The sequence below is a fragment of the Cnephaeus nilssonii genome, assembly GCF_951640355.1.
Source record: "Cnephaeus nilssonii genome assembly, chromosome: 19".
Classification (NCBI taxonomy): Eukaryota; Metazoa; Chordata; class Mammalia; order Chiroptera; family Vespertilionidae; genus Cnephaeus; species Cnephaeus nilssonii.
In genome coordinates, this window is record NC_137090.1 from 25,501,262 (window position 1) to 25,513,636 (window position 12,375).

Below are 12,375 nucleotides of genomic sequence, written 5' to 3' on the forward strand. Positions count from 1 at the left end.
TAAGCCTAATCCTGTAACTGATCCCTAGATCCTTCCTGGGTAGCTAGTGGGCTGTGGGAGGGGCAGCAAGTGCTGCCAAAACAAGTGAAACTTACAAGAACATTGTTAATTGCCTTGTTTGTCCCTGAGTATAAATAAAGCCTCAGCTTTGCAGTCTGGATCTGTTCTGTGGGCCTCAGCCAGGCACAGAAAGATCCACCCAGCTCCCAGCTTTCAAATCTATCTCTCCTCTCTTTATTTCTAATATTTCTCAATCCCTGGCCGCCTCCATTTAGAACCGGTTCATTCATCTCTCTTTCTGCGCGGGATGTGGAAAAGGGAGATCCCCGCCATGTTTGGCCCCCACCGCATCAGGCCCCTGCAATTTTGAAGAAGTGGCATTAAAAGAAGTTTAAAAAATTTGGCTCTCAAAAGAAATTTCAATCGTTGTACTGTTGATATTTGGCTCTGTTGACTAATGAGTTTGCCAACCACTGTCCTAGCTGGTTTGGTTCAGTGGATAGAGGTCGGCCGACGGACTGAAAGGTCCCGGGTTTGATTCCAGTCAAGGCAGGTACCTCAGTTGCAGCTCCCAGCCCTGGTCAGGGGCATGCGAGAGGCAACCAATTGATGTGCCTCTCTCACATTGGTGTTTCTGTCTCTCCCTCTCCCTTCTACTCTCCAAATCAATGGAAAAAATATCCTCGGGTGAAGATTAAAAAAAACACAAAACAAGATTACTGGCAAAATGGTCAAAATCAACTTTTCCAGAACCCTAAAAAGTAATCAAAGGCCCACACAACCGGAGAAGTGTTTTTTCAAAGAGTACATGCCTTCAGCAACCTCCAGCATGTTCAATAAACCATCCCCGAAGGCTCAGCTGAAAGAACCTGAGACACATGGGCAGCCCACCTCCTTTCCCCACTGCTTTCCCCTCTCCCCGAGGCCTTTGTCCAGGGATGCCGACTCCATCGCTTGTCACCCAGGAGACATTCCAGAGGAAGCCCCTGGCTTTGTCTCTGTTCATCCACCTCCCCATCTTCCTCCCTGCACCAAAACTGTGCGGTTCCCTCCATTAAAACCCCTCGATGGCTCCTGAATATAAGTCCAAATCTGCACACCAGGCTTTACAAGCTCTCCCCAAACTAGCTTGATGTCTCCCGTATTTCCTCGCTGCTCCAGTGGTGAGGGCTGCACAGAAAGGCCAAGGCCTGCTGTAACACGACTTGGCTGAAGCACACCGATCACCGCTGGGCCTGGGGCTGCCGACAGCCTAGACTGCCCGAGAGCTCATGTGGCCCCTCTGCACAGCAGGCCCAGGTCCGTGACTTCACTTCAGTGGCACCATTCACCACCTCCTCCTCAGATGAGGGAAGCTGAGGCTTAAACCATGGGTTACCGAAGCTCTGCAGAATTCCTTCAGTGTGAAGGACCCTGGGGCTATCTCAGCTCCCTAGAGACCCCCAGGGGCCTGAGCCTGCCTTTGAGGAGGGACTAGTAAGTCAAGATTTATCATCTGCTCTCGACATGGATGTATATTTTATATCATTCTTAGCACTACATGGTAATAACTTAATAGACCTTTAAGAATGCATAACCAGCCGAAACCGGTTTGGCTCAGTGGATAGAGCGTCGGCCTGTGTTCGATTCCGGTCAAGGGCATGCACCTTGGTTGCGGGCACATCCCCAGTAGGGGGTGTACAAGAGGCAGCTGATCGATGTTTCTCTCTTCCTCTCTGTAAAAAAAATCAATAAAATATATATATTTTTAAAAAGAATGCATAACCAGCCCTGGCCGGTGTTTCTCAGTGGTTAGAGCATCAGCCTACACATAGATGGATCGTGAGTTTGATTCCCAGTCAAGGACATACACTAGGGTTGTGGGTATGCTCCCCACCCCCCAGTCGGGGCACATGTGGGAAGAAACCAGTTGATATGTCTCTCTTACATTGATCTCTCTTTCTCTCTCTCTCTCTGCCCCCCTCCTGCCCTCCCACTCTCTTTGAAAAGCAATGGAAAAAGTATCCTCTGGTGTGGATTAACAAAAGAAGGGGGAAAAAAAGCATAACCAAAGAATTATGGAAACCGGCACTTTAAATTCAAGCTTGGCTGTTTGAGACACTCACTGGGGAAGCCAGAGGACGCCTGCTGCCACCTTGCGGGGCACGGAGGGGAAGGCCAGGTGGAAGTTTCTGGCTAACCTGTCTTCAAAGAGCCATAGCTCTCCAGCCCCACCACCCTACAACCACCGTCTTTACTCCCCAACCCTTTTCACCATGGAACAAATGAACTCAAAGCTCTAGGGTATACAATTCAAGATTTATATAAGCTTAAGTTACTTATTTAAAATTGCACAACGCGGGAGAACAGTTTAAAAAAGAATCAAACACACCACTGCAAGGTAATTCAATGAGCTGCTTTTTTTTTTTTTTAAACAAATTTGTACAGAAAAAAAAAAAATCCCCGGATCACAATCTATATCATACAGTCACCCTGTTCAGTATTGGGGGCACCACGGGAGCCCCAGCGGAGGAGCTGATGGGAAGCTGGACTGCGGAAGTGGAAAAACCTCGAGTTCCCTTTGTTCTCCAGTGTATCTTGTATAAAATATTACATTTTTAAACACATATTTACATTGTTTGCACAAATAGAAAATGGTTACAAATCACAACCAGGCTTGGCCAGGTAACAAACACTTCCCTTCTCCCGCGGACCAAGGCCAGAGAGAGGTCTGATTGCTTTGTATTTACATATGCATTAAAAAGTCTGCCTTCTTAGACACGTAGGTGAAGTTTATAAAAACTGGGTTAACATCATAAATGCATTTATGTCAGCTGTACAAATAATCAATACCAATTAGTCAGTTCATGTCCTGCTCCCTGAAGAAAGATTTTGAAGCAAAAGAAACCCTCTCAAACAAGCAACACATCCCTTGGCCTGTCTGCTCCAATCAGTTTGGCTTGGGGGTGAGGGGGAGTGGGAAGGAAGAGGAGAGGAATGGGGAGCGGGGGAGAATGGGACAACTGGTTGAGACAGTTTTTCTTCCACATTTTTTTTAACAGCTTAGAACCAGGTTAACCCGACTGGCTTGTTGAACACCATCCTATGGCTTTAAAAAGAACCCACAGCTCCTTCCTTGTCTCAGAGACAAAACACCTTTCTCAACATGACTATAATATTTTTTTGAAGAAAAAAAAAAAGGACTGTCTGAGGAAGACAACATTTGTTATTCTGATGTAAAGTCTTTGCCTTGAGTGTCAAGCCCAATTTCAACAGTGCAATAAAGACTCGAGCGGCTGTGGCAGGGGTCAGAGGCTTGTGTAGTAGCTGTCTACCCACTGAGCAAGTCCTCGCTCCACCAGCGACCGGTTTATCAACACCACCTAGAAGAGAAAGTCCCCTTGAAATCTCTGCCCACGGCACCCAGGGGCCATGTCTCAAGGCAGCACAATGCTCCCTCTTACAGGTCCAGGCGGCCACCGTAGGCAACAGGTGCACTAGTAATGGCGGTGGGGGTGTGACTCATTTTCTGGGCCAACAGGGGCATTTACTTCTGTATTCTACTGGCATGAGGACAGGCTTTCCAGTGCATTGAGAAATCTAAGCTTTAATACCATGCGGTGAGGAGAGGAAAATGCGATGGACAGACGGTCTAGCAAGCCCCACCGACATTTTGGGCTAAATAATTCTCTGTTGTGGGAGCTCTCCTGTGCACTGTAAAATGTTTAGCCAGCATACCTGCCCTTGACCCACTCCCAACTATGTCAACCACAAAGATCTCCAGACATCGCTAAATGCCCCTGGGAGACCCTGGTCTGTAGTTACATCCTCTGATTAGCTCCACGTTGATCATCACTGCTGGCTAGTAACGCAGGGAAATAGGACAGAACTTACTTCATCTCCTACCACACTCCACAGCTGGATCAAAGGAATGCCAGTCGGACTGTAATTTGTCACCTGAAAACAAACAGAAAAACAAGTCTGTTTAGAAGTGACCCCGTGTGCCTCTCTGTGAAGACAGCTAGGCAGCCCAGGGCAGGAACCACAGGAAGGCAGGCAACTGAAAGGTCGGCTCCCAAGAGGCCCAGATGCTGGATGAGTGAGGCCGGTGGGCCCTGCAGAAGCTGGGAGGTTCCTCAGACAGAGCCTGTGCAGCCTGCCCCGCCTCCCCCTCCCCCCGTACCAGCCACACACCTGAGCCAGCAGCGCTGTGTTTCCAGTCATCTCGCTCACAGCTGCATCCGCCTCGGGTGAGAAGTGCTCATCGTCTTTAGGAGAAGGAAAAGCAGCATTTAGACTCTCACTGAGGACAGGTGCTCTTGTCACCTACACACTTCTAGGTGTGTTCCAAGTAAAAGGCCTCACATACTGCCACGGAGCCTGAGACCTTCACCTGAGAGAGCCACCGGTGTCAAGAAAGCCCAGGTCTCTACAAACACTCAGGGTCCCTGCTATGTGCTACCTACATACAGAGGACCAGATGGACAGAAACTCTGCCTTCAATGGAAACATCACCACCACCGCTTATCTGGGGGCTGACCGGGCTGAGCATGTTGGATACGTTCTTCCACTGAATCAGTTAACACCTTACAAGATGGCAGGTGCTACCCTACTTTATAGGTGGGAACATGGAAGACAAAGGCAGAAGGTCAACCAGCTCTGAGAGTGGTGCAGGTGGAATTCAAACCCAGGCAGTGGCCACACAGCCCAATGCGGGCAGTAACTATCGAACAGCAGGCAGGGCACTGAGGCAGCTTTCTTCGTCAGATTATAGAAGTTACATGTAAGAATACACCCAAGGCAAGAGATGGTAAGGAAGTGAGAGGCAGGTTTACAAAGGTCTGGGAATATCTTATGGAGGAGGGAGCCTTTCAGCTGGGCCCGGATAAGTCCTGAGACGGATAGAAATGGAGAAGAAGGCTGGGCATGGGCAAAGTAATAAAGAGAAATAAAACTGAAGACCCTGCCCAGCATTCTAGCCAACAAGACCACAGCCAGGCTGTAGTGCTTCTAAAGCATTTCATTGCTTTGTACAAGAACAAGATTAGATGGGGCAAACCTGGGAGGGAGGAGCATGAAATCAAGGGACTAGTAAATATAAAACTCCTGGTCATAAGTAGCTGCTACCTGACCAGAGTCCACATCTCAGTTTCTAGGTTCATGTAATTTCCTTGGCCACTCTGAAAAACAGGTAAAGCCCCATTTTCCAGAGGAGGGAGGTAGGAATCGAGGCTAAGTAACTTGCCCAGGATCACACTGCCAGTCCCCTTCCCTTAGGCAATGTGATCAGTCTAAGACACCACAGTGGACAGGTGTGTGGCAGTGTGATCCCCACAGTGCCCCCAGAAGCTGAGGCCCAGCTGAGGAGTGCCATTGGCCTCAATGCCTGCCCTCAACCACAGGTGCTAGGCCTCTGGGTCTGGACTACGTCTGGAAGGCACCTGCAGCAGAAGCCTCTCTAAGTTGGAGGCCCAGGTAAAGTCCAGAGCAGTGGACCTGGGAGGGTGGTCCATGGACCAGCAGTATTGGCCTCACCTGAGAATTTAGAAATACAAGTTCTGAGGTCTCGGCCCAAAGCTATCAATTGATCAGAAACTGACAGTGCCAGCAATCCATGTTAGCATAAGCCCTCCAGGTGAAAATGAGACTCTCAAAAAAAAAGACCTACTCTCAACTGCCCCCCCGCCCCCAACACACACACACACACCCTGCCAGAAGCCCACACCTGTTACCTGACAGGGGCATCACGCTATCCAGAAGGACTTCTGCTCCCTGGAAAGGCAGGGTCACAAAGTCAGACCTAGAGCAACAAGAAAGGAACACATTGAGCATGGCCCCGAAGGCCGACTCTACTCCAGGCTGGTAGTTATCTTCTGTTAGTGCCATGAGCCCAGCAGCCCAGAGTGAAGGAGAGCAGATACTCATGATGGGCAACAGATACCCATGATGGCTCAGCCCCCATACACCTGAAGGCAGGCCGCCAGTTCTGCCACAAGCCTGACCTCAGAGGGTCTTCTTGCATCAAACTCCTAAAAAAAAGCCTGCTTTGCTTTTGCCATATGATACTCAGGGGAATTCTTCTAAGACAGGCCTGTCTGGTTTAGTTTGGCTGAGGTGAGCGATGGAGTTTGTTTATATCAGACTGCTAAAGCAGAGTAGATAGCAGGAAGAATTAACCCGTGTCCCAGGCTTAGTAGAACTGAGCCAACCAACAAAAATCCGTCCCCTCCTAAGCAGGGTGTGCGCCTGTGCGAGGAGCCTGGACTCACCGGATTTGCCGGAGCACGTCTACTTTCACTCTCTTATATCCCCCGTAGTCCACATAGCGAATCTCGACTTCATTTGTCTCCTCGTAGGAGGCCACCACTTGGGCTCGCCACCAAGCACCATCCGCACCAGGGGCTGCACAGATGACTGTTACTGCAGGGAAGGAGAGAGCTGTGGGCAAGCCTGGCCCAGGCCAGGGCACAAGGGCTGCCCAGTCAATGCTACCCACTGCCCACATCCCTTCCCAGAGGCCTGCACCTCCAAGTTGCAGGGAACCGGAATGGGAAGGAGTCCCTGAAGCCTCCCCAGAGCCTAAGACTGGCCAACAGAAGCACCTGGATGTGGGACATTCAGCCTAGCAGGGTGCCATCCAAAAATCATCCAGACAAAGGCACTCACCTACATCCATGTACTCTGAAACTTACTGGAGCCTCAGATGGACACAGATGAACCAGAATAAAAAGTAAAATACACCCAGCCAGTGTGGCTCAGTAATTGAGCACCGACCTATGAACCAGGAGGTCACAGTTTGATTCCCGGTCAGGGCATATGCCCCAGTTGTGGGCTCGATCCCCAGTGTGGGAAGTGCAGAAGGCAGCTGATCAATGGTTCTCTCTCATCATTGATGTTTCTATCTCTCTCTCTCCCTCTCCCTTCCTCTCTGAAATCAATAGAAATATATTTTAAGAAAAACAAATCAAAAAACTCCACTCCACACCATGGCTCCGTGTATAGCCAGTACGAACAGCAGCTTGTGCTAGCCAAGCAACTGAGCCCAGAGTACTCCATGCCAACAGCAAGAAGTCAGAAATGCTGGTCCATGAAGGACCCAAGGAGCAGAATAGGCCACCCCTAAAACTCTTCCCTGGCATGGCTCCTGCCGACCTTCAGGGCAGCACTTACTTTCTACCGGGGTGGGCAAGGTGGGGATTCCAGGCTGAGAGTAGCAGAGGTACATTTGCTGGTCCAGGCTGCGCAGTGCATGAAAGGTAGGGTGCGTGTGCTGCTGCACAAACAGGTGCCCCGCATTGACCTGGTTGACCACGATCACTTCCACAGTGATGCCATCTGGGAGCATGAGCTGTGGAGAGGGGAGGGGTAGCAGGCACTTCAGTAATCCTTCTCTTCTCATGTTTGGGTTAAGCCATGAGGTCCCAGGACAAGTCTCTGAACTGGCACCTCTTTGAAAAAAGCATGGCAACCCAAAGCACATGGCACCCAGCTGGCAGGGGTTCCAGGAAAACTACTTGAGCATGCAAGTGCTTAGACACCACTATGGCCCTTGCCTTGCTGTACCATGAGTAACCACTAGAGGCGACCTCACACAGGGCTGGACAGGGAGGATCCCAGGAGCAGGCTCTGGAGGTGGTGCTGGGCCTCCCCCTGACCTGACCAAGGTCCACTGGCCAGGTCTCCCCATCCCCCACCTCCAGCATTCTTGTGAGTCTATAAGATCCCAGGAAGGCCAAAGGGAATGAGGCAGCCACTGAGAGCAGGTGCCAAGGTGGATAGGCCCTCAGGCCCCTCAGCTAGCTCCTCTGGGCCTGCAACTGACCCCAGGAGCTTATGGTCTGACAGCATCTCTCTACCTTTCTGTCAGCAAGGGTTCACTGTCAAAGTCTGCAACAGTCTGAGTCATATTTGCTCTTCTCTAGGCTCCACAGACATCCTCCCAACTCATTCCCACGCCGGGATTTGGAATGTAGGGTTGCTCTGTGGCCAGGCCCCACCTTAAAGGCCCTGAAGAGGCCAAGACTAGTCTCTGAAAGAACTGTCCTCACATACTAGCTTTCCCGATGCTAAGCTACAGAAACCATCCTGGTGCTGTGGACACAGCAGCTCATCTTGTCCATCCTCCATCCAGGTGGCACAAGAGGCTTGGCTGAGAGTCCTGGCCTCCACCCCTCCAGTCCCACTAAGCCACCCAGAGAACAAGGGAAGGAAGCCACACCAACCACTCAATTATCTAAAAATAAAGAGTGGGTCTGGGGCCAAGCCTCCTGAGGAAAACACTGATTCAGAAGTGAAGGGTGGAGTGAGGTTCAGCCCACTCCCAAATATCCACGGGAAAGGAAAAGGGAAGCATCCCTTCCCCCAAGGCACAAGGGTCTCTGGAGGGGGCAAGATACAGAACCAAGAAGTCCACTGTCCTAAACAAAAGCCAGGCAGGCAATTTTCTTGAGGCAGCATATTCAGGTCATGTGTGAAATGCAGTCCAGCCACGTGCGTCATAGTGACGTGCTGGTCAGTAAGAGACGTATAGACCAGTGATGGGCAACCTTTTGAGCTTGGTGTGTCAAACTTCGCCAAAAAACTGAGCATAACTCGGGTAGTGTGTCACTTTGAGGAAAAAACATTATTTCGCAAATGTTTCATCCTCAGGAGCAGCAAATGTTTCATCCTCGGCATGCGGCCGCCTCAACGGCTGCATGTCATCAGAAATGGCTACGCGTGTCAGTGCTGACACGCATGTCATAGATTCGCCATCACTGGTATAGACAATGCTGGTGTCTCACACAGCCCAGGTGTAGTAGGCTGTACCAACTAGGTTTGTGTGGTTATAACTGTGTTCACGCCAACAACAGTAACAATCCTTCTAGGACGAATCCCTGTCACTAGGTGGCACATGACTGTAGCCTCAGTAAGATGAGGCCCAAATAGGGGAGGAGGTACATTGTAGGACATGAGTGACAAGCCCCAGAGATTCTGCAATTGCCCAGGACACAGGGACCCCTGAGATGTCAGCTCCTTCTCTTGCCCAACTCTCAGGGCAACCTCCAAAGAGCCACATGGCTTCCTGGGCCTGGTGGGGGTTACTGCTTCTCCTTTATACTCTAGGTACCTCCTGGGAAGCGGGATGGGGAAGGGAATCCTTCATCAGGGCCACCACTAGATTTGCCTTAACTAAGGGAAAGCCCATCTTGAGCCCTCAGCAGGGGCCTCATCCAGACACTGCTCCAGTTTCAAGGAGTTCCACACCAGCCTGGACCCGCCTAGTTTCCTGGGTGGACTACAGTCCTTTCTAGGCAAATGCCTTGAACATAAAGAGTGCCCAGGTGGCAGAGCCAGGGGAGAGTGGTCCTTCCAATCAGGGACACTAAGAGGCCTCTGGCTAAGACTTCCCCAGAGGACACAGGCTAGAAGCAGAACAGACCAGTGGAGGCTAGAAGTGAGAGGGCAGAGGCATCAATGAGCAGGCCATGGTCTTGGGAGTTTCTTGTTGGGGGAAAGCGATGCAAGAAGTCCTGGTCCCCCAGGAGCATGCTCACCCAGGAAGTCAATGGAAGAGAAGGCAGTGCCAGTGAAGGCAGGGGGGGAGCGTAGATATTGGTGAGGTTCAGTTCCTTGAACTTCTTCCCAATCAAGTTCAGCGCCTTGTCTACATGATGCTGAGAGCCTAAGAGAAGGAGGAAAGAGGAAGGAGGAGTCACAGCAGGTAAGACAAACAGAGCAAAACCACACCCCATTCCACAGGAATTCTCCTAGAGTTCAAGTGTGCCTTTAAGGTGTTAAATTTTGCCTCAGAAAGAGAGGCATCTAAAGGGGCTTGAAACCCACTGACCTTCTATGTGGCAGATCTGGACATTCTGGGTGTAAGGCAGGGCGGAGATGTAGATCTTGGCACCAGATGTTTGCTTCAGAAAACTCACATACCGCCCCTGCTTGCCAATTAGCCGACCAACTAAGTGCTGAGAAAAAGAGTTAGTTAATGGGAAACCAATTCCTCCAAAACCACTCCCAAAGACCTACCTTTGTTTTTCACAAGGTCAAACTCAAACATATTATCTGTTAACATGTCAGCACTCCTTTCTCTGGCACTATTTTAAGCACTTGCATTTACTCACAATACCTATTAAATGGATACCTTTTTAATCTCCATTTACAGATGAGGAAAACAAGCGCAGAGAGGCTAAGTAACTCACCCAACATCACACAGCTACTAAGCAGCTGCACTGCAAGTCTGGCTCCAGGACTCAGCAGTTCCCATTTCATCCCCGACAATGTGGTCTGAATTCAGAAAGCTGCAAAGGCAGCATTTTCTTCTCCCAGATCCAGACTATGAGATGTTTCAGCACAAGGGTGGATTTACAACTCTTCCACCTCCTCAGGTCTACTCAGGACCAAAGATAAAGAGTCTCGATTTGAAAATAAAGGAGCCTTTGGGCTCCTGCTGCCAAATGACAGCAGGCTGGCATCTTCAGAGCCTGTAGCTCACAGAATGCCCAGCACACCAGAGTTCAAGGCAGAAAGAAGCAGCCAAACTTAGCCATGACATAAGAAGCTCTGAATCACTCCCTAATAACCCCACCCCCATGGAGCTACTAGGGGCCTGGTCCCTCAGCACCCAGAGCTGCTCCGGTATGCCTTTTAAAAGCAGCCAATGAAGGAGAAGAGGGCACGGTGGTTATCAGGATCACTGGGGGAGCAAACAACTAAGAGAGCCAGTACCATGAGTCTGAGCTGCCCACCTGACCCCGAGTTCAAAGCCAGCGAAGTCTCCACACGGCAGAAAGCTAAATGCCCCCAGAGAATGAAGTGGGCCAATTATTTCTGAGCCCCAGAGATAAACATCAAGACCGAGCTAATAAGTTGTAAGTCAGAATAGCAAGAAGCTAGAAACCACTTAAGCACCCCGGAATTGGGGAGTAGTGAAGTAAATTGACATTCACACAATGAATAATGCAGTTAAAATTACATTTTCAAAGAGTAGCACAGGAAAATTAAATTGTTAAATATTTAAAAGCATTAATTAAAGCAACATAATCTCAGTTGTGTTTAAAAACCACAGGGTACATACAAGACGAGAAGGAAATAAGCCTTCCCAGTCATTCTCGGGGGTAGGATTAGAGCTGATTTTTATTTTCTTTATACATTTCTATACTTCTCAAGTTTTCTAAAATATGGATTTATGCTATGCTCAATTACAAAATACTTGCACTGGAAAGCTTGGGCAGAGCACAGTGAAGGACTCCTTGCTGGCCCATGTCCTCTATCTGGTTTTGCTAGCCATCTCCAAGCAGATCGGAGCTCCGGGACACACAAAAAAACCCAGGGGAGGTTAGAGGCCTGAAGTTAGAAGAGGACAAGAATAGGACACTCGCAAGGCAGCTGGAGAAATTCCTTTTGCAGGAAGTTCTTTGAACCTTGGCAAAGCAGAGCACTCCCTTTCCCCTCAGCCTTGGGCTCACGAGGGAGCCGCCACTCCAGGTTGACTGTCCCTCCCCTGAATCCCACACCCAAGCCCAATGAACCTGGGAACTTTGAGCTTGCAACTCTTACCTTTGGCACCTCAATCTCCCAGATGATGAGGTCGACCTTCTTAGGATTAGAGCCTGCCTGGGCATTCTGGAAACCGTCAGTCTTCCTGAGTCCACAGCAGCCATCCACTGAATCCATGCTGTTCCCGTCTGAGCCTGCAGGGGAGGAAGCAGCATGCACAGACACCCAGACACCAGCTCAGAGCAATTAATAACGCACAACTCCCAAACTCACATTCCTGGGAGGCCCAAGGCCCCCGGCCCCCGCCCCCTCCTCAAGCTTGGCAGGTGACTGTCAACTGGAAGTCTAGAAGGCTCAGAACAACCCCAATGAAAGGAGGGCTGGGGGTGTAGATACACCTAATTTTAGCTTGTCATTTACAGTCCAACTTGCTTAATTGGCAGCCACACCCAGCCACAGCTGCTGGAGCAGACAAGTGGTGAACTGGGAAGAAAGACACTGGCCTAGGAAGGGGGAGTCCTGAGGGTGGGGGAGGGGATGGGCCAACAGGTTCACATGTTTCCAGGAGCCAGATATTAGATGCAGGCCTCCCCCGAGACCAACTGGTCACAGCCAGTCCACACCCTTCTGACAATGCCAGCCCCTCAGACCAAGGGTCCCTAGGTCCCAAGGCCCCTGGCCTAGGCTCACAGTCAGTGGCCTTCAGCCAAGTAGAGCTAGAAAAAGTCCCCTGGCGCTGGTATGTCTGAAGACCCCATTCTTATTCCCCATCAGGGCCCTGCCAAAAGTGGACACAGGAATGAGGCCCTCCTTTTCCCCTGCTTAGGCCCGACTTGTGCAACTCAGAATGCTCTTCTGAGCTCATGGCGGGTCTCTAATGCCCTGGTCCAAAGACTGAGCTAAAGCTCA

General features: G+C 50.2%; 1 protein-coding gene across 1 annotated transcript in view; it reads right to left on the minus strand.

Moving 5' to 3' along the window:
• Positions 1–2,279: 2,279 nt before the first annotated feature.
• Positions 2,280–12,375, minus strand: part of AKAP1 (A-kinase anchoring protein 1) — a 33,185-nt gene continuing 23,089 nt past the window's right edge. Inside the window, exons 3-11 of the mRNA XM_079797210.1 lie at positions 11,527–11,660; positions 9,809–9,935; positions 9,516–9,643; positions 7,150–7,327; positions 6,249–6,399; positions 5,712–5,779; positions 4,174–4,247; positions 3,874–3,936; positions 2,280–3,362 (exon numbers count right to left, since the gene is read on the minus strand). Coding sequence (XP_079653336.1) covers positions 3,288–3,362; positions 3,874–3,936; positions 4,174–4,247; positions 5,712–5,779; positions 6,249–6,399; positions 7,150–7,327; positions 9,516–9,643; positions 9,809–9,935; positions 11,527–11,660 — 998 coding nt within the window. The 3' untranslated portion in view covers positions 2,280–3,287. The remainder of the gene's footprint in view (positions 3,363–3,873; positions 3,937–4,173; positions 4,248–5,711; positions 5,780–6,248; positions 6,400–7,149; positions 7,328–9,515; positions 9,644–9,808; positions 9,936–11,526; positions 11,661–12,375) is intronic.